Raw genomic sequence first — 25,013 nt, 5'->3', positions numbered from 1 at the left:
CCAGACTTCCAACTGCTTTGTAATTCCTTCCATTATTTTGCTGCTTCTTTAAACAATCTTTCCATCACTAGGAAGTCAGTATTTAATAGCTGACTAATCTTCCCCTTGTATTTAATATATGAAAAAAATATTAGCTGAGAATTCCCCACGAAGCTGTGGAGGAGTTCGCACCCCTCCTTTACAATCCCCCGAATGACCAAAGGGAGCCAACCGCTCTTTTTTTATATCTTTTTAGGTTAGCCCTCCACATCCTTTATTTACTGCCTTACACCAAATATCACAAGTTAAAATTGGAAGTTATCGTGGAATTTCTGATTGATCTTCACCTAGAACAGAGTCACAGAAGGGTTGAGGTTGGAAGGGACCTCTAGAGATCACCTAGTGCAACCCCCTGCTTCAGCAGGGACATCTGGAGCACAGGGTGGCATCTGGGCAGTTTTGGAAGATCTCCAATCACCCTTTACCCTCGCCCTCCTCCCACTCAGTAAATATTCAGGGGAATACAGGGCTAAGTTAGCTTCTCAAAATCTGCCCTAACAGCCTAACAACCCCATCACCAACTTTGTGGTTGGCCAAACTGACCACCACCATCTTTCAGTACAGACTTCATCTCAAACCTTTGCTCGCAGAACGACCACGTACCCGAGCAAACCAAGTGGCCAAAATCACATGAGGAATCACACATCTAGTAGTACCAGTTTTAATCAAACACCCAAGTTCTCAGCGGTCCACTCCCATCCTTTCTTCATCAATAAATTCCTTCATTAATGATTCCTTACTAAGGAGAGGATATTTATATTTTGCATTGAAATTCCGCATGCAGCTCAATACTCAACCAAGGGTGAACTGCTGTTGTGAATTTAGAAGATGGAGCTTTGTAATGTACACGTAATAAATTTATTTTTTTGCAGCTGTTTTATAAATCAGGTAAGGTTTAGGGGTTGTACTGTGGTATTTGTCAATGGAAGGTATTCCCTGAGACTCAGAAAACCTCTGACCTAAATGCTCCAACTGCCTAAAAAACCCTCTCAGAAGTTATTTACCTTCAAAACAAAATCAAATCYAAACACCCTTCTGGAACTTGAGAAAAAACACACACACTCACAGTCAAGTAGGACTGCTTGAATAGAAAAGGGAGAAAAATTATATAGTAAGGCTGGATTACATTATAAATCCTGCAGTCGGGCAGAAGATTCCAGATTTACAGCACTGAAAGGATCATTTTAAAGGGTGAGGCGTATTCAGAGCACAAGCAGAAAGAACACGCASAGCCTTCTTCACCATTGAAACAGAGCAGAGAAGTCCTGACAGCTTCGCAGCAGCATTTCATCTTTTCTAAGATAATATTTGGGACASCAGTTTCAAGGAATAGAAGTAACATGGATGACTCCATAAAAAGGCCAATTTGAAAGGGAGAGGGATTCAGGAAGCTGTATATAATCACATATATTTGTTGAGTGTACTAAGAAATAAAGAATGAAACAGAAAAAAATGCATTTATATAGCACAGATCAAGGATAAACCATGAAGTACAGTGCTAATTTCTTAACTGACATACAAAGAATAAAAATGAGATGGAAAAATGTATCCACATAATAAGCRAGTAACAGCTGCCAAGCTACTGGTTTATTTCCTTATTCAAGTCATTATGCATGTGTAAAAATAACAGACACTTATGCAGGGACAAATACTTCTAACAAAAAACATAGCCATTATTAAATGTATTTCATATAGCTATAAATTTCATATATGCTCCCAATAACATTCTATTTGTCTACATATTTAAGAACAAAAAAAAGTCCAGTTTTCAACCAAAGGAATGGGATGAAAAAATATATGTGCACTCTTTACCARAAAAATCCTCAGTGAAGTCTTTTTAATAAATGGTCATTCTCTTCACACACATGCAATGGGTAGTTTCTGCCTTAACACTGAACAGTGTAAGTASAGATTCTACCTTATGTTTATGTGATCAAACCCTCTACAACAGTACTCTAAGGGCAAAGGTAGATTTTTGAACAGTGAAAGATGGGAATGATTAAATTTTCATGCCTTCACTGTGAACATTTTGCTAGGAAAGGAATCATGAATCTTCAGGCTAGAGAAGAGTTAGTTACTGGAAACAGAACAAAACGTAGATGTAGTAAAATGTTAATGACAAAAAATTTAATGTGGGAAAACTTCTTCAAGACACCTCTCTGCATCTTACAAGCTTCCTTCCAACCTTAATGATTATATGATTCTATGATTACAGGTACCCAAACAATTCCCTATCCTAAAGCGCCCTGGCTGTAACAACAGTAAGTTGAGCTGTTGTGAGTGCAGAATTTTAGGCATCATTTGAAGTTTCACTGTTATCTGACAAAATTAAGTCACAAAAAACAAACAAACAATGTAGCATAAGAATATATTTTGCTCACCTAGTAAGTAACTAGTAACCTATTGTTTCCATAATCTTTTCAACAGYAGAATTCAAACAGCTCCCCAGACAAGAAAGAAAAAACAAACAAACCCTGATCCTCCTTATCAGTTACAGAGGCACATTCAGACGCTCTGGGACTTAGGTTATTTTTTTCCCCCTTTTTTTTTTCGCAAAGACAACATATGAATTTAAGTATATGTGCCACAAGAAACACAAAATCAGAGCAGTATGTACCACATTAGTTTAAAATAGTATGTAAAACGTCATGTAGGTTTTGAAATTTGACAAGACAGATTGACATTTGGGAACAGGCTACAATTAAAGCAAAAGACAGTCATAATTCAGAACTCTTCCTAAGCATGGAAACACAACTCCTCTGTATCAAGGTGAAGGATCAGTCCACACAATCCAAATCCTGGATTCTCTCTACCTCCGGTTGAACAATCAGAAGCAGAGGAGGGCATGAATAACACAGAACTTGTTGAGTTTATTTTTTGAAGGGACTCTGACAATATATTCCTACTAACCAACAGTGCTCTACTGATGGGTACAAATATGAGATCAAAGACTTTTCTGGCTCACCTATGTATTTGAYGACTGGCCCAGGTGTCACTAGTTACCTTATGATCTCTTCCTTCTTGAAAAAAAGGAATTAAATTCAGGGCATCTTAGCAATACCGAGGCAAATCCCAAATGAAACAGTGACGATGCTGAACTACGCTCTAATGATCTAGAATCACAGAGATGATACCAAAGGTATCTACTCTAGACATTAGAGTTCTAGACACTYTAGAACAGTTCTAGTCAGTGGCTCCTAAATCATACCAGGTCTTGCACTAAGAAAAAGAGAAAAGACATCCCAAGTTATCCTTGGCAATGCACAGTCACATGGAAAGCCTTGGTGGGAAAAAGAGAATAAATGTTCTCCTACACAGTACTCTGGTGAAGAAACACATGCAGACCCTGGCAAGGTACTGGTATGAGGGCGAGTACTCCAATCCAAACCATCCCAGTCATCCTTTGGCATTTCATTCATCAGTGTGATATAACGTTTCRGAGGAGGACAGTCTCACTCTCGAGCTCTGTGTTCAGCAGTTCAAAAAAGTGTGGTTTCCTTCAACACACAGCAGGTAACACAGAGGTATGTACATGTGTACTTTTAGCATAACGTTGGTTTAGTAAACAAGCAACTGTAAGACTCAATTCCGTACCTCAGTTTCTTGCTATTTCCCATCATGTTGAGGCCTATGGAGTTCCCTTTGAAAAGCCTCAGGCCGCCAGCTTTGCCGCGTCGCGCGTACGTTTTTATGGAATCGCCACTGGTGCCGACAGCTCCAGGCCGACATCGAAGTGACTGTAAGGACATAACTCACATATATTAAAAAAAAGGATTGGAAAATATTTACATTAATATTATTCTGGCTTCTTTTTCAGACTGCTTGTGTACTAAATTTTATGTAAAATCTACCCAAAAGCCAATTTCAATGTAAGCCTTGTCTTTAGTTTCCTAATAACTTTGTAAAAGTSTATTGTCTAAACTAAGATAACATCTGTTTAAAAATAATTTTAAAAGTTCACCTGTCTAACATGATTTTTTTTTTTCCCCTGGAGATCAGACTTTCAGAATGTATTAGGATCCCTCCCACTCCTCCTGTCCAAGCAAACCACTTAACACTGAAAAATAACATTACATCCAAACAAGCTTTCAGCCTTTCAGGAAAACATGGATGCTAAAAAACTGGCAAAGCTCATCCGCTCCACCCCAGGGCACTGGGCAGCACCAAGGCTGCATCCAGGCACGTTTCGGAGGCCAGAGTGAGGGGACTGGCATCTTTAGGGCAAATGGAAAACGGGAAGTGTAGAGGGAACAGCAACTTTTCCACAGGGCTGCTGCTACCATGCACTTGGCCTCATAATCCCACACACAGTGCGGGAAACACAAAGTGAGTGCGGGGGACACCCTGCAGACACACAAGTGTCCGTGTCAGGGCCCTCAATTTGGCATCGGTCCCACAGAATCAAGAAGGTGAAAGCAACCCCAGCTTAGGTGGGAGTYGTCATTTCTCATACTGCTTCCCTCTCTTAATCTGGTACAAATGCCCTTCCCTTCTAGGGTAAATACAACATATTCATATTTTCAGAATAATACAAAGCATYGTTGCAATAATAAGGTATTTCAGCACTGATCAAAAAAACACAAAGAGCACAGTTCTTGCCTGTGCATCCACTCCTGTAAGAAAATATATGCATGCAAACAAAACTATGAATCTCATAGTAACTAATCACGAGAATAWCACTTTTTGTAATAAAACATGTTTTATTTTTATAAATGTATATTTTTGTGTATAAATGCATGAGTGGCAACTGTCAAAACTTAAAACTAGTCAGTCATTCATGCTAATATTTCCAGATTACAACACAAGCAAGATGCCTGGAAATCAGAGCAGCAAAAACACTAAAGGTCTGTAAACAGCTCGAACATATGTTCAAACGAGGCAAACTCTCATTTTTAGCACGGCACAGATGATTACGCAACACTCGTAGGAATCAAAGCAGCTTTGGAGATGAACTTCACCACCGGACAAACACAGGACACTCACCTTTCTCTCTTCGTTTGGACTGAAGGGCCCATCACTATCATCTATGCTGAGCAGATTTGCCTCACTAGACAGTTAAGTGTGGGAGAGAAAAGCAGACACACTGTAATGCAGCAGAGCACCAGCAAAACATTTTTGACTTATACCAAGTCTTTTTACTTTCCTCTTCTAATATGTATCCCATACACACCACATACATGCAGCCAAAACAACGGGAACATTTAAGCAGGCATCACAGTAATCAAGATAAATTATGTTAACTTAAAATTGAAGTGTACATTTCATTTCAGAAACAGCAAAATTAAAAGAATATATGATTAACCCAAAWTAGAAAATACTGTTTTACCTTCAGCACTGCTATGAAAGCTTCTATAAAGCCTTATGCATAAAAGGAATCATATATAAAATTAAACCTACAAAACACAGTATTATTTTGTTCATAACAGAGGTATGTAGTTTAAAATTGTCAAACTTTATAATGCTTTGGGGGAGAATTTGTATATTAAATATTATCACATGTCAATTACTGCCAAAGTATGCCTTCCTAAAATAGCATATTTAATTTAGTTCAACTGCTCATTAAAATGCATTTCTTTAGTACTTCTATATCTGTAATGCTCAAATATTATAATCTCAAAGAATATACCTAAAAATACTTGTAATATGGAAGTGCATTCTGTTCAGTAAGAAGAAGCTATTTCCCAACAATCCTAAATATTAAAAWCAAGACCATAATCATAACCTGATCCAGTTGCTATCAGAATAGCACATTCTCCCATCCAGTCTACTCTCTTCACACACTCAGCGTGGTCCCTGGCAAGGCCACTCCTCGCTTGCTAAGAACAGACCACACAACCTTCAGCCAGATCGTAATTGTGAGGCTTCCTTTTCTTAATTAAAAGGAAAAATAGCAGTACATGCAGTTACGGCCAGCAGATCCAAGAAGTAGCCAGGAGTTTGGGAAGGGACAAGGACACACGCCTAGAAACTTCAAGGCTCAAGGTTTCTCTTCATGTTACAATAGTCTCTTAMACAATACAGACGCTCAAGCATGAAGTAAAAGACCAAAGCTCTTGAGTCATAAGGTAAAGACCAGCTCTCTGAAACCTCCCTAGGTACGAACATGCACAGGGCTGGTTTTGATATGGGAAGAATAATGGAAATTTRTTGTTAATAACCATTAGCTGCTGGCACTGTTGTATTCTACTTATAGACCTCAAGAGTTCTAGGGGCTTAATGGGTCACTAATTTCCAATTATGAAGTACCATAAGCACAGGTGAAGAGAGGAGATGYACTACCCCACAAACCATCTGTGGCATTAAAATTAAAATTTGCAGCTCTGGGCATCCAGCACTGCAATAACCTGGACAAAATCACTTTACCCCTTGATACCCTTTTCCTTCTACAGCTCCAGTTCCAGACTGTACAGAAACTGGGGCCGGTTTCAGCATGTCCCTGTATRGAGTCTATACTTTCAGGGCTCCAAAAGACCACAGTACTGAGACTGCTATAACCAAGGGCCTCTGAAGGGTAACAGATCCTAAAGGAGAAAAACACCGAAAAAGAAAAATCACAAAATCTCACTGAACAAGAACAACTTTTATGATGCAAGTTAGATGACATGACTAGAAAAATATTTGAGAATTGGATGTTTTTAAAGAAAAAAATTATTTTTAGATTTTACGGAACATGAAATATATGCATCAGTACCAAAAGTTTGTTTTCTCAGAGAGCAAAATACATAGCAACTGAGGAATGTTGGGCTCGCATGGCTCCGTTTGCCTGCCTAAAGGATATCATTTGTGTAGACACAGGGAAAAGTGCTTCCACTACAGCGCGCACACACACACACGGAGAGCAACCTCTCAAATTACTGAGAGAGGCTCAGGGAGGATGCCCCTCCATGATTTTTCACTTTTTATTTAAACAGAAAGCTACAGATAGAGACTTTCACATTAGAATATAGTCATTTAAATGCAAGTTGAAGTCACTAAAGTCATATACAGTCACTAAACTCATACAAAATCATGTATGTATATGATTAAGTGATTTAGATAAGTAAGACTTCTTTCCAAGGTGGAGTTTATAGTTATGCATTTAAATTCAGGCACTCAACAGAAAAATATACTATTTATTTATCCCTATTCACTTACTTGTTTACAGTTTAGAAGCATAAGAACCGTGCCACAGCACTATCCACAAACAACTCAAAGCTGAAATTGATGTTGAATGCTTGGTATTATACTCCAAAGAGCTGCAAATGTATTTCAATTAAGTACCAAGCAACCAAGGCATTAACAGAGCCCTCACAGAGCCCTCCTAGGTTTAATCTAAGGATACAGCCCATCCTTTAAGTGGCAAAATGCTATGCTAGGGCCAGTTCAAAACCAAATTATTGTGTGCTAATTACTAGGGCAAAAGGACCTGCTGAGATCCACAAGGCTACAATGTGCGGCACCACAATCACTTACTCAAGATTAGTAGAGTTTTTGTCTCCATGAAAATGAAGTTATAGGCACTGCTAATTAACAGCAGCACAGCTCATAAAAACAACACTAAAACAATGTCCCTCAAATGTACTTACCGCACAACATACTCCAAATAAATAGGAGAAGTGGAAAGGAAATCAAGGGGGGGGTTCTGAACAATTACTTGAAGTTGCAACCCTTAGCAAAAAGGTTAAGTGAAATTTAGAGAGAAGGAAGTACAATTCATTAGCAAGCTGATGATTTTCTAAAGATTCCAATCACTACACCAGCTCAATATTTATACAAAGGAAAAGTATTTCGGAAAAGCAAAATATGAAAACTTTTTAAAAGAAGTGCTGAAAATGAGGTTTGTAGTGTCAYTAAGAAAAATAAAAGGAAAAGAAAAATAAAACAGAAAAAAAGGAAGTGTTATCAAACATAAATATTTGGGAAGTTTAAAATAGACCGTTGTTTGGAGAGTCTTAGTGGGGAGAACTGTCTTAAGTGGTTATCAGAAAAATGGTAAGCAAAAATCTTCTGTTTAAAATAATCCTATGAATTTTTSTAAGATTCATTCAAAACTGTCATTTTATCTATGCAGACATGTAAGAGTCTATGTAATTCACTGGTATAAAATAAGAATTACTTATGTAGGAAGGTAATAAAATTTCAATGCATCACTATGGGAAAACTGCAATAGTATTGAACAGAATGAGCAACCACTCAGAAATACTACAGAAATCAGACATCATTATATAAAAAATATGTCCTAAAATCAGCTTTCTAACGATTTTTTAGCATCATTACCCTACATTTATTCTCATTTTGTGCACTTAGATCATCTGGAAAGAGGGGAAAACAGCAGTACATTTTTAGAAGAATCAGATCACTATACTTGCAAATGCATATTATTCTCATTTTTCAAGACAAGTAAAATGCAAATACTAATCTGCCGCTACACTTGAAYCATATTGCTATATGCCAGAAATGGATGTTAAATTGTCATACCAAAACATTCTTGAGGGCTCTTCAGAACATGGTCCTCATTTATRATAAAGTTCTGTTTTAACAAAAGGTCTTAGCACTTACTTCACGCTCAGTGAACTCCTTGCTTTACTTCATCTTCAGTGAACCACTACGTTCCTATCCCCCTCCTACAAAGTGTTTGGCAGAGTAATATCTACAAAAAACTTGTACTCTGAGGTGGTCTCCTAAGATTAATTACTAAAGAGGTCAAAATGCAGATTCACACAAACATTATTTTCGTATTAACTACAGGATTCAGTTTCTACTCCCTAAAGAACATTCTCTTTACACTTGCARTACCCAAGTATCTGAGAACCACAAACAAATCTAACATAAAATTAAAGATCCCAGTCCTACAATAGTTACCACTTCAGTGTCAAATATTTTAATGACACTTAAGGATCTCAAATACAGATTTTGCAAATRCTTAAGTTTCCTATGCATTCTTCATACATGAAATTTGTGTGTCTATGTATGTATCTACAGATTGATAGATACATAGATAAAACAACAATAAGGTTGAGAAAACATACCAGTAACAATAAAATGTTATAAGGACAAATTATTTGTTCTAACTTCACACAGTAGGTTTAAGCTTTGGTAGAGATCCAAACATAGTAAAGAAACAACCTACAGGGAATAAACTCAGTCTTAACTTCATTCTGTGAGAATAAATACAAGGCAGAAAAACCTACAATTTTTTAGGCCCAATTTTCCCTTGGTTTATGTTGAAAGTTATCAAAATGCCTTAGTCTTAACCATGAGATGATGGGTAGTATGGTCATTAAAAGGAAAGAAATGTAATTGTTCTAGTAGTCTTGAATGTATCCTACCCTGTGTTGTAAATTCCATGTTCATAGAGGACTTTACATTATTACATATTACATTGTAATTTTATATGGAAATACTTGCTAAAATAATCAATTATTCCAAAATATTTTTCTTAACTGCTGAAGCCTTTACAGTATTATATATTGTTGCTTATTTACAAATTACAAAAAGGTATCTCTTTATATASAGCCACTTATACAATAGCCTAGATAAAAGCATCTTACTCTTTCTCTGTGTCTCCTTCACTTTCTTCAGCATGATCAAAGCTCCAATTATTTTTAAAACCTCCATCTCTCTTGGATTGTGATCTATCCAAAGCTGAAATGAGAACAAGTTAAGGTAAGTCTTGATTTCAAGCCAAGATATTCATCAGCACAAACTACAGGAGCAAACTATACGTATGGATTTTGCCTGGGTACTTACTCTGTTGATGCCAATATTTAATTATCATTTGACAATATAAGTTAATCAATGGAACAGTGACTCATTTTCCTAAATAAATACAAGTATCTGTCARCATCTTGATTACTAATATAAGCGGTTATTATTTAATTACAAATTATGAACTGAGGCAGTTTTACAAGGCTTTTGACTTGTATATAGACATCTGTAAATTAAAGATTCCTCTGGTAATATGAACTATACAAACGAGCAGGARAGACTCCTCATGTTATTTGAAGTCTAATATCCAAACACAGACTTATTTTTTCCATGCAAAGGAAACCGCTGGTTTTTCAAAGTTTCAAACACAATTTTACCATAATATACCTTTTATAATCCAACATCTGTTGCTGATCTGAATTGAAATCTGATGCTAACCCTGACATTACATAAAAATCTGGATACCCTGAGAGCGGCCATAGCACATCAAATCACAGACCCATCCMCTGCAATATCCATCAGTGCAGAGATTTTCCTACTATAGGCAAAGGAGGAATTCTTAGCTTACAGAGATGCAGAACAAGGAAACAATGCCCTTTAAGGCACCCTTCACCTGGGCCTTCATTACTGCCATTAAGAGCTGCCTCACTAAAATCCTGTAAAACAGATTAAGTAGCAGCTTAGATTCCAGGGTAATCTGTATCTTGTCTCATGATGCTTTTCTCTTCAGAACTGGTAAAACATTCAGACACCACGAAAGAAAAAGACAATATGGTAGCCAAAAACAACAGCAGGAAAATGGTGGTCAGTAGATGCCTGGGAAAAAGCACAAAAACAGGGCACCCAGCACTGCTTAGCACAGAGGCAACCCCAGCTTCCAGCTCCCAAGCACTCTGAGCCAGAGGTTTTTGTTTTTGTGCTTAGCAGCCCTTGCTAGACTTTCTTCACAATAGCTTTTTTAAAATCAACATTACTTTATACCATCAACAGCCTCCCACAGCAAACAGCACCCCCGCTTCATTACGTGCTGTATGAGTAAGTATCTCCTTTTGTTTGTTCTGATTCAATCTGGCATCTGCTGATCCTATTTGGTACTCCATGCCTCTGGTTCTTGTATTATGAGACAATAATAAGCAATCCCTCCCTATTCACTCATGATTTTATATATTGTCATTTCACAGTCATCTTTTCTTCCAAACTAAAAACCATAGTTTAACTTTTTCTTCATGCAAAAGCTATTTTATAGCATTAAATCACCCTCAATGCTCATCTCCGAACTTTTTGTAGTTGCACTGTGTCCTCTTTCAGAAGGAAGAGCGGGAATCCAGCAGGATGGAATACTCAAGACGCAGACGTGCTGTGAGTTTTTATGGGGGCAGGATGAGATTTTCTGTCCTGTTCTCTACTCCTTTCCTAATAATTCCTAGGATTGATTTGCTATCTTGACTGCTATGGAGAACTGCACTGACAATTTCATAAACGTTTCATAAACTGTAATCTCATCTTCTCATTCATGATCGTTGAAGGACCAGTAGAGTCAATCACTGTCCAACCAATTCAGGACAGATCCTTCTTCCTATGGACTCTTTCTCTTACATTATGTGTACCCATACKGAATTTAACATGCAATTTTTAACTCAAATCCTGGGCATTTTCTCCATTTTTGCAGTGAGCACTCTGAAGGGTAATCCAAGCAAGGCTCATGATGTCGTGAGTTCAGCTCACTGCAGAACCTCTTTCCTTAAACCTGCACCAACCTTAATGCGGATCCTTGGGGGAATTCACCCGGACACCTTTTCTAATAACAAATTTGTCCACTTTTCTCTTCTGTTTTTGTTTGCTGATAGTCACTCCTTGTGGGGGGGGGTTCCATTTTATCCAATGGCAGCTCAGCTTCTCTGRGCCTTCGATCAAGGATTTTGAAGGCAATTACGAAGTTAATTCTGGTCTTTATTTCCATTCCCACCAATTTGGATAGTATGGTCATGAAGCTCCCTGATGTGAAATTCCTCCAACACCCCCACTGTCCTTTTGTCCTTTTAAATACCTAGTTTCTTATCAGCTGCCTGCTCCACCTGTCATGGAAAGATGTTATTAACCAACAGATTAGAGCCATTGACTGTGGCATGTTCTTAGCCCTGCTTCCTCTTCCAGATTTTAAATTTAATCCACCAGCTTTTTAATTCTTCTCTATTTTCCTAATTTGACAAAACTTCAGCTTTAAGAACACTGACTTTTTATTTCAAGTACCTCCTCCTACACTACTCTTTGGCCAAGCCAGCATATTGGGGGCCTTCTGAAGTCTTTTTATAAATAAGTAGCAGGCATTTGCTCTAAGTTTCCAACACGGGGTCTTCATGTAACTCCCAAGCTGCCATGACCAGAAYGACAAATTTCCTATTTCTCACTGTTTTGTGTGTGACAGCAGATGCATTTATTAGTCTCACAAAAAACAACTTTTCAGATAAATCACTGGATTATCATGGAAACCTTCCCCCTCCCCACATGTAACAGTAAAGGCTTCAAGGTTTCGCTTTCAACACATCAAAGCTTTTGTAGGTCATCAGGCTGCTGAAAGCACCATTCTCAGTATCTGTCTCCAAGGYGCACCCTGAAGAGACAGTGAAACTGTTCATAAAAAAGTTTGCCAGCATTTTTACAGAAACTGTTATTATAGAAATAAAGTATCCTGAAGAGTGTGGAATGAAAAAAACTACTGGTATTCCTAACAGAGATATGTTATTAATAAACTAGCTGATATAACTGAAAAAAAACCCTAGTTACAGAACAACACAAAAAAAAAAACCCAAACCAAATAAAACTCAAACCTAAGTAATTTTTACAGGTAAGTCCTTTTGTTCAGGCCAATATAACTGGGGGAAGAGTATATTATACAGTTTTTACCATGGAAACAATTACAAATTAAGCCACCTTAACAAAGATACCATGGTGCTTAGGAAAAAGGCAAATTTATTTAAACACACTCATTCATTTCCACTACATAAAGAAAAATAAAACCAAACTTTACCATTTTTCTAGTCTGTTGGCTGCCCAGAGYCACCACATATAACTGCTAAAGAGGACACGAGCACTCAGAAATTTTATGCCAAAATCATTCGCTTTGCTTTCCCTATTGGTTTATTGCTCAGCCAGGTCAGCTGCCTGCTAAACAGCTTCTTATCTTCCAGTTTTGGCATGATGGGCTCTAGCAGGTCAACTGCTCAGCCCCGGTGAGGCTGCGGTTGCCTGGTTTGAAGCAGGGTGGCGTGAACTGCACCCCCCYCACTTCCCACGAGCGGCGGCTTCGCCTCCCGCACCGCACAGGCCGGCACAGCTGGGAGCAGTGCTGGGAATGGAAATGCAGTTGGCCGACAGTGACTTGGGGGAAAATGGGGGAAGGAGCCAACACCAACTGTTTCTTTGGCTGGAGCAGTTCCCTGCTCTGCTCTGTCACTCTGTACCAGCCAGGAGCATCCGGGAACAGAGAGGGGTTTAATCACTCATGTTGCAAAGAAACTTGCACAGGACTACAGCCTAACCTGCATTTACAGGTAAAGATTTACAGATCTACTGTTTTAAATAATACTTKAATTTCCCTTCCCTAAATTTGCTGCAGAAAAGCTGTCAAACTGATTTCCATTGATGGAAAGTAGGGAGCAGTCATAACTTGACAGTGAGATCCTACACAAAGCACACAGGCAAAAGCTTCATGTAAATTCTTTATACAAAATATCAACTTCTTCTACATATGGAGGTAATTTAATTCCTTAGGTAACTGACACAAAGCTCCTCTCCAAGAATATTGCATCAACAGAAAGCCAATGATCAATACAGAGCATCTACGCCTAGGCAAATAAAATTTGGAAAAAAATAGATGTATTTGTCTGTGGTCTGCAGCCCAAGGTCCCACATTTCCAGAGGCGTTTTCCCTTGAGGACTCCATCCCCATCAGCAGAGCTGCTCCTGCACCACGGTGGGAAAGGGCTGCACTTGGGAACACAGAGCTCACACGTCTGAGCACTGGCCAACGTCTGCCTGACACTTTCTGTTTACTTCTGTATGTGAGAAGTATTAACAGGGACCAACAGAGATAGAGAAAAGGAGAAGAGTCCTGAAGTATAGTAAATATTTTCTTTACAGTCTCGTTAAAAGGCTTTTCCTAGGAAGATAGCAGTGCTAAGGACACAACTAAYGTTTCCTTGGCCCTTACCACTAATGCTCCTAGCAAAGAAGCAGAGGCCCCCCCAAGGCTGCTGCTGCTAAGGCAGCATGAGCAAGCAAGGCACAAGTGCTTCGAAGGGGCTTCTCAAAGCGCATCTGCAGCAAAGGGGATACTGAGGAAAGGGAGGCTCAGGGAGGCAGGGGTTGCGGTGACAAAGGGCATGGAAAGGGCCGAGGCACTGGACGCTCTCTGCCTCACACTGCGCTGGTAAAATCAAAGGTTATGGATTTAATCCTCCAAGAAGCCATTTGGATTTGGTGAGATGTGGACTGGAGAGATGRACAATAATGCAGGTGAATATCAGCTCTTCATCAGGGTAACAGGGTGGTGACCGTCAATACCAATCGGGCTGGCAGCATCGTTCAGGAATCAACGCTGGGATCAACACTGCTCAATGTCCTGATCAATCACCTGCATGATGAGAGCCAGTGTACTCCGCAAGTCTGGACACGATGCCAGGCAGCAGGCAGGACACTGCACCCTTCCCCTCCACTTGGCCCTTGTGAGACCATCCTTGAAGATCTACAGTCACCTTTGCACCCCCTGCTATGCAAAAAATACTGACACACAGGAGCAAGTTCTGTGCAAGGCTGTCGCGATGGATGGGGTTGCAGCATGAGCAAATACAAGGAAAGAGAGAGCTGGGTTTGAGCACTCTTTGATCAGAGGGAGAGCCTATTGCTGACTACCTAACAGGAAGGTGGCGAGAAGACAAAGCGAGGCCCTTGACTGAAGCTGCAGCACAGGAAACTTCTACTCCTGCATCAGAATTTATTTACTGTGTCATGAGGGTGGTCGAGCACTGAGACAGGGTGACTTGAGCGGTTTTTGGGATGGAACGAGGTCCTGGGCCACCTGCTCTAACTGCATTTGCTTTGGGCAGGAGGTCAGTACCAACGCACAGAATCCAAGCGCCCATGACGGAGCTTCCAACCTACAGGATTCCAAGAGCAAACTGAAACCACTGACTAGATGCAGGTGCAGACAACAAAAGCAACTGCCCCATCACCACTAACACTTCCAGCATCATGGACCTGAAAGATTCRTTTCATTTTCTCTCTCTCAGTAAATCTGCCACCTACTCAGTCGTTCTGCACAACTGAAATAAACAAGCTTAAAAGCAGGACCCAGAAACAGATTAAAAAAAAAAAGGGGGGGAGGGAAGGCAAAAAAGCAAACAAGTGAAATGTCCATCTGTAGCAATGGAGCTTTATTTAGTAAGATCTCTACAGCTAGACTGGAGATATGCTAAAAATTCAGAAAGGAAGAAGAAGGTAGGAAAATTTAGAAGACAGGTTAGGATAATTAGGAACAATGCATTAATTGCAAACTTACTCCCCCAAAGTCAGAAGGGTATAAAGCTAACAAGTCAATTTAAAGATATCAGGCAACTAAAACTTCTACAATGTGATTTCTGTGGCAAATCAGTATGTGACAGTAAACACATCATCTCTTCCAGTGTTCAAAATTCGAGATCAGTTAAGCAAAATGCAGCAAGAAAACTCAACATTTTATTAAGCATCCGAATTACACACTTCTCAATTTAGGCCAGCTTATCAATTGTAGGATCCATTTTCATTAAAGTAAAATAAATAAAATCTTTTGCAACTGAATACACAGCAGCAATAAAAAAAAGAACAACTTATTTTTAGAAAATGCTGAAAGAGTTACATATAGAATAAGATTAAGGACCTAAGTACCTGGAATACTAGGCAACCAACACAGAGAAGGTCACCAGCTTTGGTGCAACGCTTGGAACTCCATGTTSCGATGAAGTACTACGTCTGCATAGCAAAAGGTGGACAGACACAAGAACTTATATTACTTAACACTTGCAGATTTGTCCCACAGTTTTTGCAAGAGGATTTAGGATAGATATTATCTCCTTGATGAAAATACAAGAGGGGGAAAAAAAAAAAAAGCCCAGAAAGGTTTATAATTTCTTCTGTAAGAAAATAACTCACAATTGCACAATTGTAGAGCAGAAGAGAAAACTCAGAATGTAATTAAAAGAGAGGAAACAAAAACAAAACAAAAAAGACACTTTAATGCTTTCAATCATTTGGTGTTTTTCTGAAATAGCAAAAAAAAGAAAGCTACAAGAAGGAATAAAACCAGTAATTTGATTAAACAAGAGAAAAAGTTTAAAAAAAAAGGCAAATCTCAAAAGTATTTGAGTAGGGAAAGAAAAAAGGATAAAAGCTGGAATGAAGATAAAAGCTTCTGTGCAAGAGCCTAAAAAACTCTACCGTGAGAGAARAAGTTTGCATTCGCCGTTCAGCAAGGGCCGAGGACCTGCATCTGCCACCCCTCTGGCCTGGGCTGGTTCTCCTGCTCCTGCAAGAGGACAGTCGGCCGGATTGGCCTGCACACCTGAACACCTCGCAGGTGGCCGCAACAGAGGGGAGCTCCCCTGGGACCTTTTCGGAGGATSGTTTTTCTGTCGCTTCAGCTTCCCAGGCCGACCTGCCTTGCAGGCACCTAAGTGGCAGCCAGAGCCAAGCAGGGCAGTGCAGAGGAGGTCCTGGGAGGGCACGCAGGGCTGCCGCTCCGGCGGCACGGAGCGCTCGGACGTTGCCAAGGCCCGGCCGTGGCTACACGCGGGCTCCACACGTGGTGACTGATCCAAGGTAAAAGAGATCCTGCAAGGCCACAAAGCAAGGACACTGTCCCTGTTAAGGGGAGAAAAATATRGAAAAAGCAATGCATGCCTCATGCCCAGAACAGCTCTCCAGGCTCCAACAGCTACACGGGACCCGCGGACATCGCTATTTTGGTATCTGAACTTCCTGGATTCCACCCCACAAAGGTGCAAGTAGCACTGGGGAAAATAATAAGCTCAAAGCATAAAAATGAAAAGTGCTGTTTCCTTTATATACACAAAAACTTGCAAGAACAAAAAACATCAGTGCAATTATATATGTGCACTTTTCTCTATTCCATCACTACAGAAAGGGATTGTTCACACTCTGTAGTCTTAAAAAATACAGATAAATGGTTGAAATGATACAATTTAAAACAATAGAATGTTGTAACTAGGTTATTATACTAAAAACAATATTAAACTAAATACAATATTAAACTAAAAACAATATTAAACTAAAAACAATATTCTAGGTAATGGAAGTGTCAAACCTTGCTAGTCGTAACAAGGAGCTGCAGGAACACTGGCAACAGTAACTCAGCTGCAGCAGACTAAAAATCAATAAAGATGCTTTATTTTTAAAGAGTCAGGAGAGAACTTTAACGGCGATGGAAAAGCAAACGTTTTCTCATGAGCAATTACTTTTAAAGGCGGCAAGGACAAGGAAGTGCTACTGGCCATACAATATTTAAACCTGGATGGTAGATCTGTAACTCCACCATTTGTGAGCCTTGGATTCAAGAAATCTCACTCAAACATCCAGTTAGAGACAAGCTGGAGATCAACTTCAGCCACCTCCAGTCCAACCTGACACCTGCTTGTGCTGATCAGGAACCTCCTCAGAGCCGTGAAACCGCTTGAAGTTTCTCTCAGCCCTTTCTATCACAGGGCACAGAGCAGGTCTTTGTTGCAAAAAGGAGCGGTGCCTCTTCCATCTAACAGTTTTGCTGCATGACAAAGCACTTATTGATTATTTGAGCAAGACAGATTTTTCCTGGCACCCCATAGGTAAAGATTCAGCTACTACTAGGGCAATATACAATCATAACCAGCTGGATCATACCACTCCAGGGGTCCAGTTTTGGGAGAAGCTTAGCTGCAGGTGATCCTACCTGCTCAGCAGTGAAGCCTGTCAGAAATAAAATTAGCATGTTCTGCACTATGTGTTCCCAGAAGAAACAAGCTTAGAAATTACAAACAATTGCACATACGAAATCTAAGATCCACTGCATAGTTCAAATTCTCCTCTGATGGGCTTTTGAATAACCTTTCTGTTAGGCGGCTATATTAAATTCTGTCATCGGCAGCATATTCATATTTTGTTAAATGAGCCATAAAAACTGGACATGCCAAACAAACATAGCATTATATTCTACAACATCAATAAAAGCACAAGAGCAGTTTGAATTTTTGTAAAACTCTATGGCATTGAAAACATTTTCATGATAATAACAAATACTCTTGCAGCTGTTTCTGGCAGGCAGAGATTTCTAAGTCTAATATTAATCATGTTATATAGCATTATGTTTTACTATGTCAGCAAAATACCATCAGTGTTTATTATGCCTAGAACATCCTTTTGGCAAATCTTATTTAAAAAGAAAAAAAAAAAAAAGTGCCACGGAGAGCACAGTCCGGCTACAGTCAGAAAGCGGGGCCAGCGACAGGAGGGTTTTGCGCCAGGCTCCTGAACCATGACTTCTCTTTATATAAATATTCAGGACCACCCAGAATAAGCTCCCCTAAATTCAATGTGTATCACTCCAAGCTACTCTTTTATGAGAATGACTTGGATGAGGGCTCGAAGACATTGCCTTGACTCCCACAGCATCTTAGACCACCTTGGAGCCTGTTACCCAACCCTTCTTAGGACCTGCTGCCCAAGCTGAGAATAACCACAACCTGCTCTTCTGTTTCTTGCCACCTTCTCTATGAGGCAGCTCTGTGAGGAAGCTACAACCTCCTATGTAAAACGCCCGGACTTCCCCGGGCAGAGGGAAGCTGCAGCTTCACAGCAGCGCTTACTCTGAAGCTTAAGCTTCATCCCACCACTCAGGCCCCGGGCAAGGGCAGCCGTCCTGCTCCTCTCTCCTGCAGAGCCTGCCTGCTTTCCCCGCTCGCTTGCACTCACCCGTCGCCGAACCCGGCTTGGCCAAGCGCCAGCCCAGCAAGAACGTGCCCAGGACGTGCAACCTTTCTGGGAGGGCCTGCGCTGGGGCACAGAGCGGGACCCCGCAGGCGCTGGGGACACAGGGCAGCAGAGMAGCGCCGGGGGCTCCCACGAGGTTCCCCTCATCCCTGTGCCCATCGCAGCCCTGCACTCAGCCTCTCCTCACCGGCGGGGCTCGAGAAATCGCTGGCAGGCAGCTCCGCACTCAAAATGGAGCTCGCAGCAGAGGAGAAAAGAGGGGCCTTGGCAATTTCACACAGYTCGCTGCCCTGGGAAATCTGTACACACAATTGATCATTACCCTGTGCAAGACAAGTATCACATCAAAACCACGGCACTGTTTGCCGGACAGTTTATTTTGAAAGGATTATTTTCACTTTTGATATCTGTGAGCTACAAATTACTTAGATGCACATTAACTACAAGACATCAGTACTTACGTCTGTACTACAATCATTTTCACAATGAAATACGCCCATGTATCATTAGAATACAACTCTCCCCACACATTATTCAGGCAAGTCATCCTAAATGCTATTTCTTTAACTAACAGCAGACATTACATCATAGATTAAAAAAGAAAAAACAAACCCTTCTGAGAAATTATTTGCTCTTAATCATTCCTGTTAGTTACAATCTGAAATAACTCTTCTGTATTCTAATTTATACCAGGCTCTAATTCAAAGACTGGATCCCCTTCAGCACAGTCTCCAGTTTTATGCAGAGATTATGCTCTACAACAAAATTTAAATACACTTTTGGGGTATTTGCTATATTTTACTCTGAGTACTCAAAAGACACTTCACGAATATATGCTGGCAGTAATGAGCTACTATATTTATGCAGTATTAAAAAGCTCATAAAAAGCTTTCATCCTATATGTTCAAGTCACGAGATTACACAGGGATTTAACAAATAAACAAAAAAGAAACACATAGTTTGATTTTAACCTGTTATTTAAGTAACTGATTTTCTTTTCCATACTTCCTAAACGAAAAGAAATTTCTCGGCCTCAGCAGCAGAATGAAAAATATTTTACATCTTCCATTTCTGAAGAGTTGGGGAAATGCACAACCCAACCTACAGCTAATTCCCTTGGGTTTGTGACACCCAACAACAGGCTACTGAACTGCTAAGTCCTCGGATCTGCTATGAAAGGGCCATTTACTCCTTTGAACCGGCCAACTGTCCTGGCYCATACAGGGCACCAGCTCTGCATTTACCACAGTCTAGAGCTGATGCGAGTGCTCCTTAAGATGAACTTCACTTGAACATATCCCACGTACTCTGCTGGTAAACACAAACAATCAGGCAATATAAGAACATGTGCTTTTTTCACTCTATAATGAGTACAGGTAGTGAGAAAAATTAACGCACTGGGCAAATTATTARCTTCAGGCACAAACCAGACGAGCCTATGTAAGAACACCACTACCATTTGAAATTAAACAGGTGCTAAAACAGTGGCAAAGAACATGGGTGAAGGTTGGTACAATCTGCCTTTTCCCCAATGGAATAAGGAAGGAGCTACAGTTGTCTCTTCCCTCCCATCCCAAATAACTTATCCCTTCCATCTSTACAGCCTCATTCTCAGGACAACTCCATCTTTTTACATCCTGTTCCCCTGGTCTCCTAGATTATGGGAAGTGATCCCACATGCTCCCTCACTCCTTTCTCCAGGACACACACACACCTGCATCCCTCTCCTGTGCTAGTGGCAAACTGATTGACGCCTTATATAAATGCAACCAAATTCCACCAAAATTTCTAAGCTGTTTATCTTTGAGATCTCCACTGGGGGAACGGGAGGAGACAAAATGACACTGAAAGATGACTCACAAAAAAATCATATTCTTACGTAGCACTGTGAATGGTAATAGAGTTTGGCACCAGTCTCGCACAATAGGATCTACTACAAAACAAAACACCTGGGTGTCCCTCAGTTSTCTCAATTACAGACAATTACAGAGGGTGCAATTCTGCAGAGAAGGTGAAATGGAGTATGATACTGAAATCCATGCAGCATCCTCCAGAAACAAGTCATAAAAGCCAAAATTATTGAAACATTAACAATATCCCATTATATGTGCTATCTGTGTACACAAAGCAGAAGCAAAAGAGCAAATCACAGATAGGTTGAGGTTGGAAGGGACCTCTAGAGAACATCTGGTTCAACCCCCCTGCTCCAGCAGGGACAGCCAGAGCATGGGGCACAGGGTGATCCTATCCAAATAGGATGCTTATAAGAATATTAGAGCAAGCAACTGATACATTTGCAAATGTATCAAACCATACATTGCCACCGCTTTTATTTGTATCACCAATAATATTTTTGTATTTCTATTTATGGAAAGGATATAAAAATATCACTAGAAGCATTTCTAATCCCTCCCCCTTCCTCCCCCTTTTTAGCCATCAAAAGGCTGAAGTACCTACCAACAAAAAAAGTCCTTGCTACCAAAACCAAGTGCTAGAAAATGCTGAATGAGGCTTCCTATATAAGATAAGCCAKGAAAGAGTTGTGCATTTCTCACTTTCAGGTAGAAACCTAGTCCCAAAGGACAGAAGAAAGGAACAGGACAAATCTGGACATTGAAGGGTCTGAAGACGAGACAGGTACTCACAACATGCAGTACATTTCATAAAGTAAAAGAGTTTATGCTACGATAAAGACATGGAAGAAGGTGAATGATCCTTGAGACTTCCCTTCCGCTCAGTCCCAACCTCACACACATCTCCAGCGGGAGACGAAGTGCCAGACACTGGTCCAGAAACAACTGAAACAAACAATAATTAAATTTCAGTGTTGAGAGAAAAATGAGTCATAGCAGGTGGAAAATTTTCAAGGGCTTTCTCTGAACATGAAACTCCACTCTGCCTTCCAAATCTGTATCATTCGTGTCCGAATTTCTCAATAAAAAAGAAAAYAAAAAGCAGGAAACACCGATCACCTTGCTTAATGACAACCTCAATCTCTATGAACTAACATACACACTATACAACCTCAGCTCCCTTTTAAGAAAAGAGAAACCCACCACCATCAGATTTGGGAAGACAATTCTTTACATGGGAGTGGAATAGAAAAAACAGAGCCGTCCCCCTGAGTTCTCCAGTGGACAATTCTAACCCTTCTCCTGCTGCTAATGCACAATCCAAACACCTTTATTATTATTAGGGAACCTGTAGCCAAGTAAATGGAATGAAAATTGAGTAAATTCCAGTAGCGAATGCACRGAAATGTCACCACAGCCCTGAACGTAGGGACTAACAACATTCCCCAAAGAGAGGTTCTSAGAAAGAAACTTCAAAATTAGTTTTTCTCGGTATCCCTGCTGTAAACGTCGGAAGAATGAGAAGACAGGAAGAGATTTTATGTTTCTCCTTTCTTTCTTCTGGAGAATGACCACATTGAGGAATACTTCAAAGTCTGCCTGCTATCTGTTTAAAACCATAATGGAAGAGAAACTTTAAGATCAGAGAAAAGGACGACAATCTCTTTGCTGCTCAGTAATACCCCAAGAGCTAGAATATAAAAGAAGCTCCCACCATTTTTCACGCCACTTGCCATTCTACAGCAAATGCTGAACRTTTTCCCATCCTAAATCCAAAAAGAAATGTCTATAACTGGGTTATACTTAACGTCTGACTATCAATTAAAAACCACAGGAATTCCCGCAGATGTAAAAAAACTCTGTTAAATCTTCAGTTCCCCAAATCAGGAAAGAATTCCCATGCCTGAGGGGTCTTTCATTAACATGAATTGCTGCATATTCTGTCCATTATTTTGGAACCTCACTGGAGGAAAGTAAATTCAGCCTAGGTTTAATGAGAAAAAAAAAATATGGTGTCTTTCCAAGTCTCCTGTATTTTGACAGTCCTGACGTTTCAAGAAAAGCAAACATGCAAGTCAATATCAATGTGGCTGATAGCTATGAACATACTAAAAGCTCCAGAGAGGTAACAAATGGTGCTTTCAGGGGTCAGACATTACAGTTCCAAGGACCTTCCTCCTACTCCCCATAAGACAAGCTACATAATACATCATCTGTTGTGTAACTACACAAAAGGTAGAACTAGACAAAAACTGAACATGAGTGCAAATAGCTGTGCTGGAGAATGGCACTACCAGAAAGGGAAGAGAGAAATTACCCAAGGGACAGGTTTTTTTTCCTCTCAGAAATATCATTTTGTTTTAATTGGAGAATAAAAATATTAATAGGAAGCGTTTTAATGGCATATTGACAGTCATATTTCACAATGGTAACTTCTGCTACGCTAAATGAGAGAAAAGTAATATTTTAATGGATTGTTGAAATCAAACCCTGAAAAATCTGAAAAAATATCACACCCAGAAGTAATATTCAYCTCAAGTATTAATCTGAATAAATCTTATGTTTTACTGATAGTCAACATAAGCATGAGAGCACCAAAAATTTTGTGAACATATATACACATATATATAATATATATACACATACATATATGTATACATATACATATATATTATATATATATACACACACATATATATGTTTTTCAATTACAGGTCCTATCCCATTGACTTCAACTACAATGACAAAACCAACATCCATTTGGTATATAACTTATTTGCTTTGTAAATTAACGACAGGGATGGAGAGAGGGAGTTCTTCCCCTCTCCTCTATCAGTCTTCAATATAAAGTCATAAGAAAATACCCTCTTAGTTTTTGCTCACACATGCTATAAGAGAGTCTGTGATACAGTCTATATATGCACGAGTTACAGCACCAGACCCACAGATTAATTCTGACCTTGCAGTGCAAGTTGCAATATTTCCTACTCTAAACATTTTTAATCCCTGTTTTGGGCCACATTACACTTGTTTCACAAGTATGACCCTCACACGTGTGTCTCAAGCCAGACCCACAGATAATGGCAGTTCTGATATCCGAGGCCRCTCTTGTGCTCTTGTCTCTCCAGATTACCAAGAAAAACACATATACATCTTCTGAGCCTTGACTTTCTCTGGTAAAGTTAACACCCCTTAAAAGAACCTTTGTAAATCACATTTGAAAGCCTCCTTTTTCCTTCTCTCCAAACCAGTACAAAGCTAACCTGCTCTTACAAGAGCCGTGGTATGAATACCAGCCCACTTGGACTTGCTCCACCTCAAAAACTTTCTGCCACCACCATCTACATGAGGTTCCTGCCACACAAAATTCCTCACACACATGCGCCCTCACACTTCTACAGTTCTTACCGTCCTAAAATTGTCTTTATTAGTCCTACAGTCTTTATGAGCCCTGAAATTGTCAAGTCCCCTGACAACAGCCAGATAAAAGRCCTTAGCTGAAAACCCGGTCCCCTGATTACTGAAGAGCAAAGTTCCACTGGGAATGATGGTGTCAAGGTGGTATCACCAAACAGACATAAAAACGTGCGGGCGCTGCCCATGTGAGCACGGAGCGGGGCTGTGACACCCTCTCGTGCAAGGCACCTGGCCGGGCAGCGCGCGGCCTTCACCCCGACCCTTCCCCTTTTCCAGCAGGATGCACAAATCCCACCGGCTCATCCGGAGAGAGGCCGGGAAAAGCAAAAGGGAGGCGTTCGCAMGTCACTGCCAAAGGCTTTTAAAGACAGAATGGAGGTACACGATGGCAGTTATTAAGCAGAAGCGGTTTCTGAGCATCCAAAAATTCAGATTAATTATCCAAAGCAACGTAGCGTTTCGCTCACAGGATACCCCCAGTCCAGAGCCTCGAGTAATAGAACAGAACCCCCCAAATCTCACAGCGACACAAACCTGCCAGGGGTGCGTTCTGCACGACCTCGGTGCTACRTAACCCTCCACACTCAACTCCGCTACCGCCAACTTGAATAAAACTCCATGCACCAAGAGCCATTTATTTCATTTTCKCATGTCCCCCCCCACCACCTCCCACCCCCTTCATAATATCCCAGTACGGGCTTAGCGGACTATTTGCCTGTGTCAATAGTCTACATGCGCTGACGGCAAATTTTGCAAGACTGCGTTAGCAGATTAAAAAAAAAAAAAAAAAAGAAAGAAAAAAAAAGGCAGCAGTTAAACTGCTAGAGCTCCACAGCTAAGCAGAATCGAGTCGCAGCCGGGATTAGAATCGAGAGGTTTACGGGGAGCGGGATAAATAGATAAATAAATGAAAAGGGTGTGAGAAGGGTCTGTTTTCCGCGAGCGCGGCCATGGCCGCGGCCATCCCCGCGGCGCCCCGCGCCCGGGCAGCGCGCGAGCCCC

At 40.3% G+C, this 25,013-nt stretch overlaps 1 protein-coding gene across 1 annotated transcript in view; it reads right to left on the bottom strand.

Moving 5' to 3' along the window:
- Nucleotides 1-25,013, bottom strand: part of SENP6 (SUMO specific peptidase 6) — a 68,931-nt gene that overhangs the window by 42,914 nt on the left and 1,004 nt on the right. Inside the window, exons 2-4 of the mRNA XM_026051277.1 lie at nucleotides 9,570-9,663; nucleotides 5,023-5,086; nucleotides 3,634-3,776 (exon numbers count right to left, since the gene is read on the bottom strand). Of these exons, the coding sequence (XP_025907062.1) occupies nucleotides 3,634-3,776; nucleotides 5,023-5,086; nucleotides 9,570-9,663 (301 nt within the window). The remainder of the gene's footprint in view (nucleotides 1-3,633; nucleotides 3,777-5,022; nucleotides 5,087-9,569; nucleotides 9,664-25,013) is intronic.

Source organism: Nothoprocta perdicaria, unplaced genomic scaffold (genome assembly GCF_003342845.1).
Source record: "Nothoprocta perdicaria isolate Ctin4 unplaced genomic scaffold, notPer1 scaffold_74, whole genome shotgun sequence".
Classification (NCBI taxonomy): Eukaryota; Metazoa; Chordata; class Aves; order Tinamiformes; family Tinamidae; genus Nothoprocta; species Nothoprocta perdicaria.
This window is presented reverse-complemented; position numbering and strand designations above follow the sequence as displayed.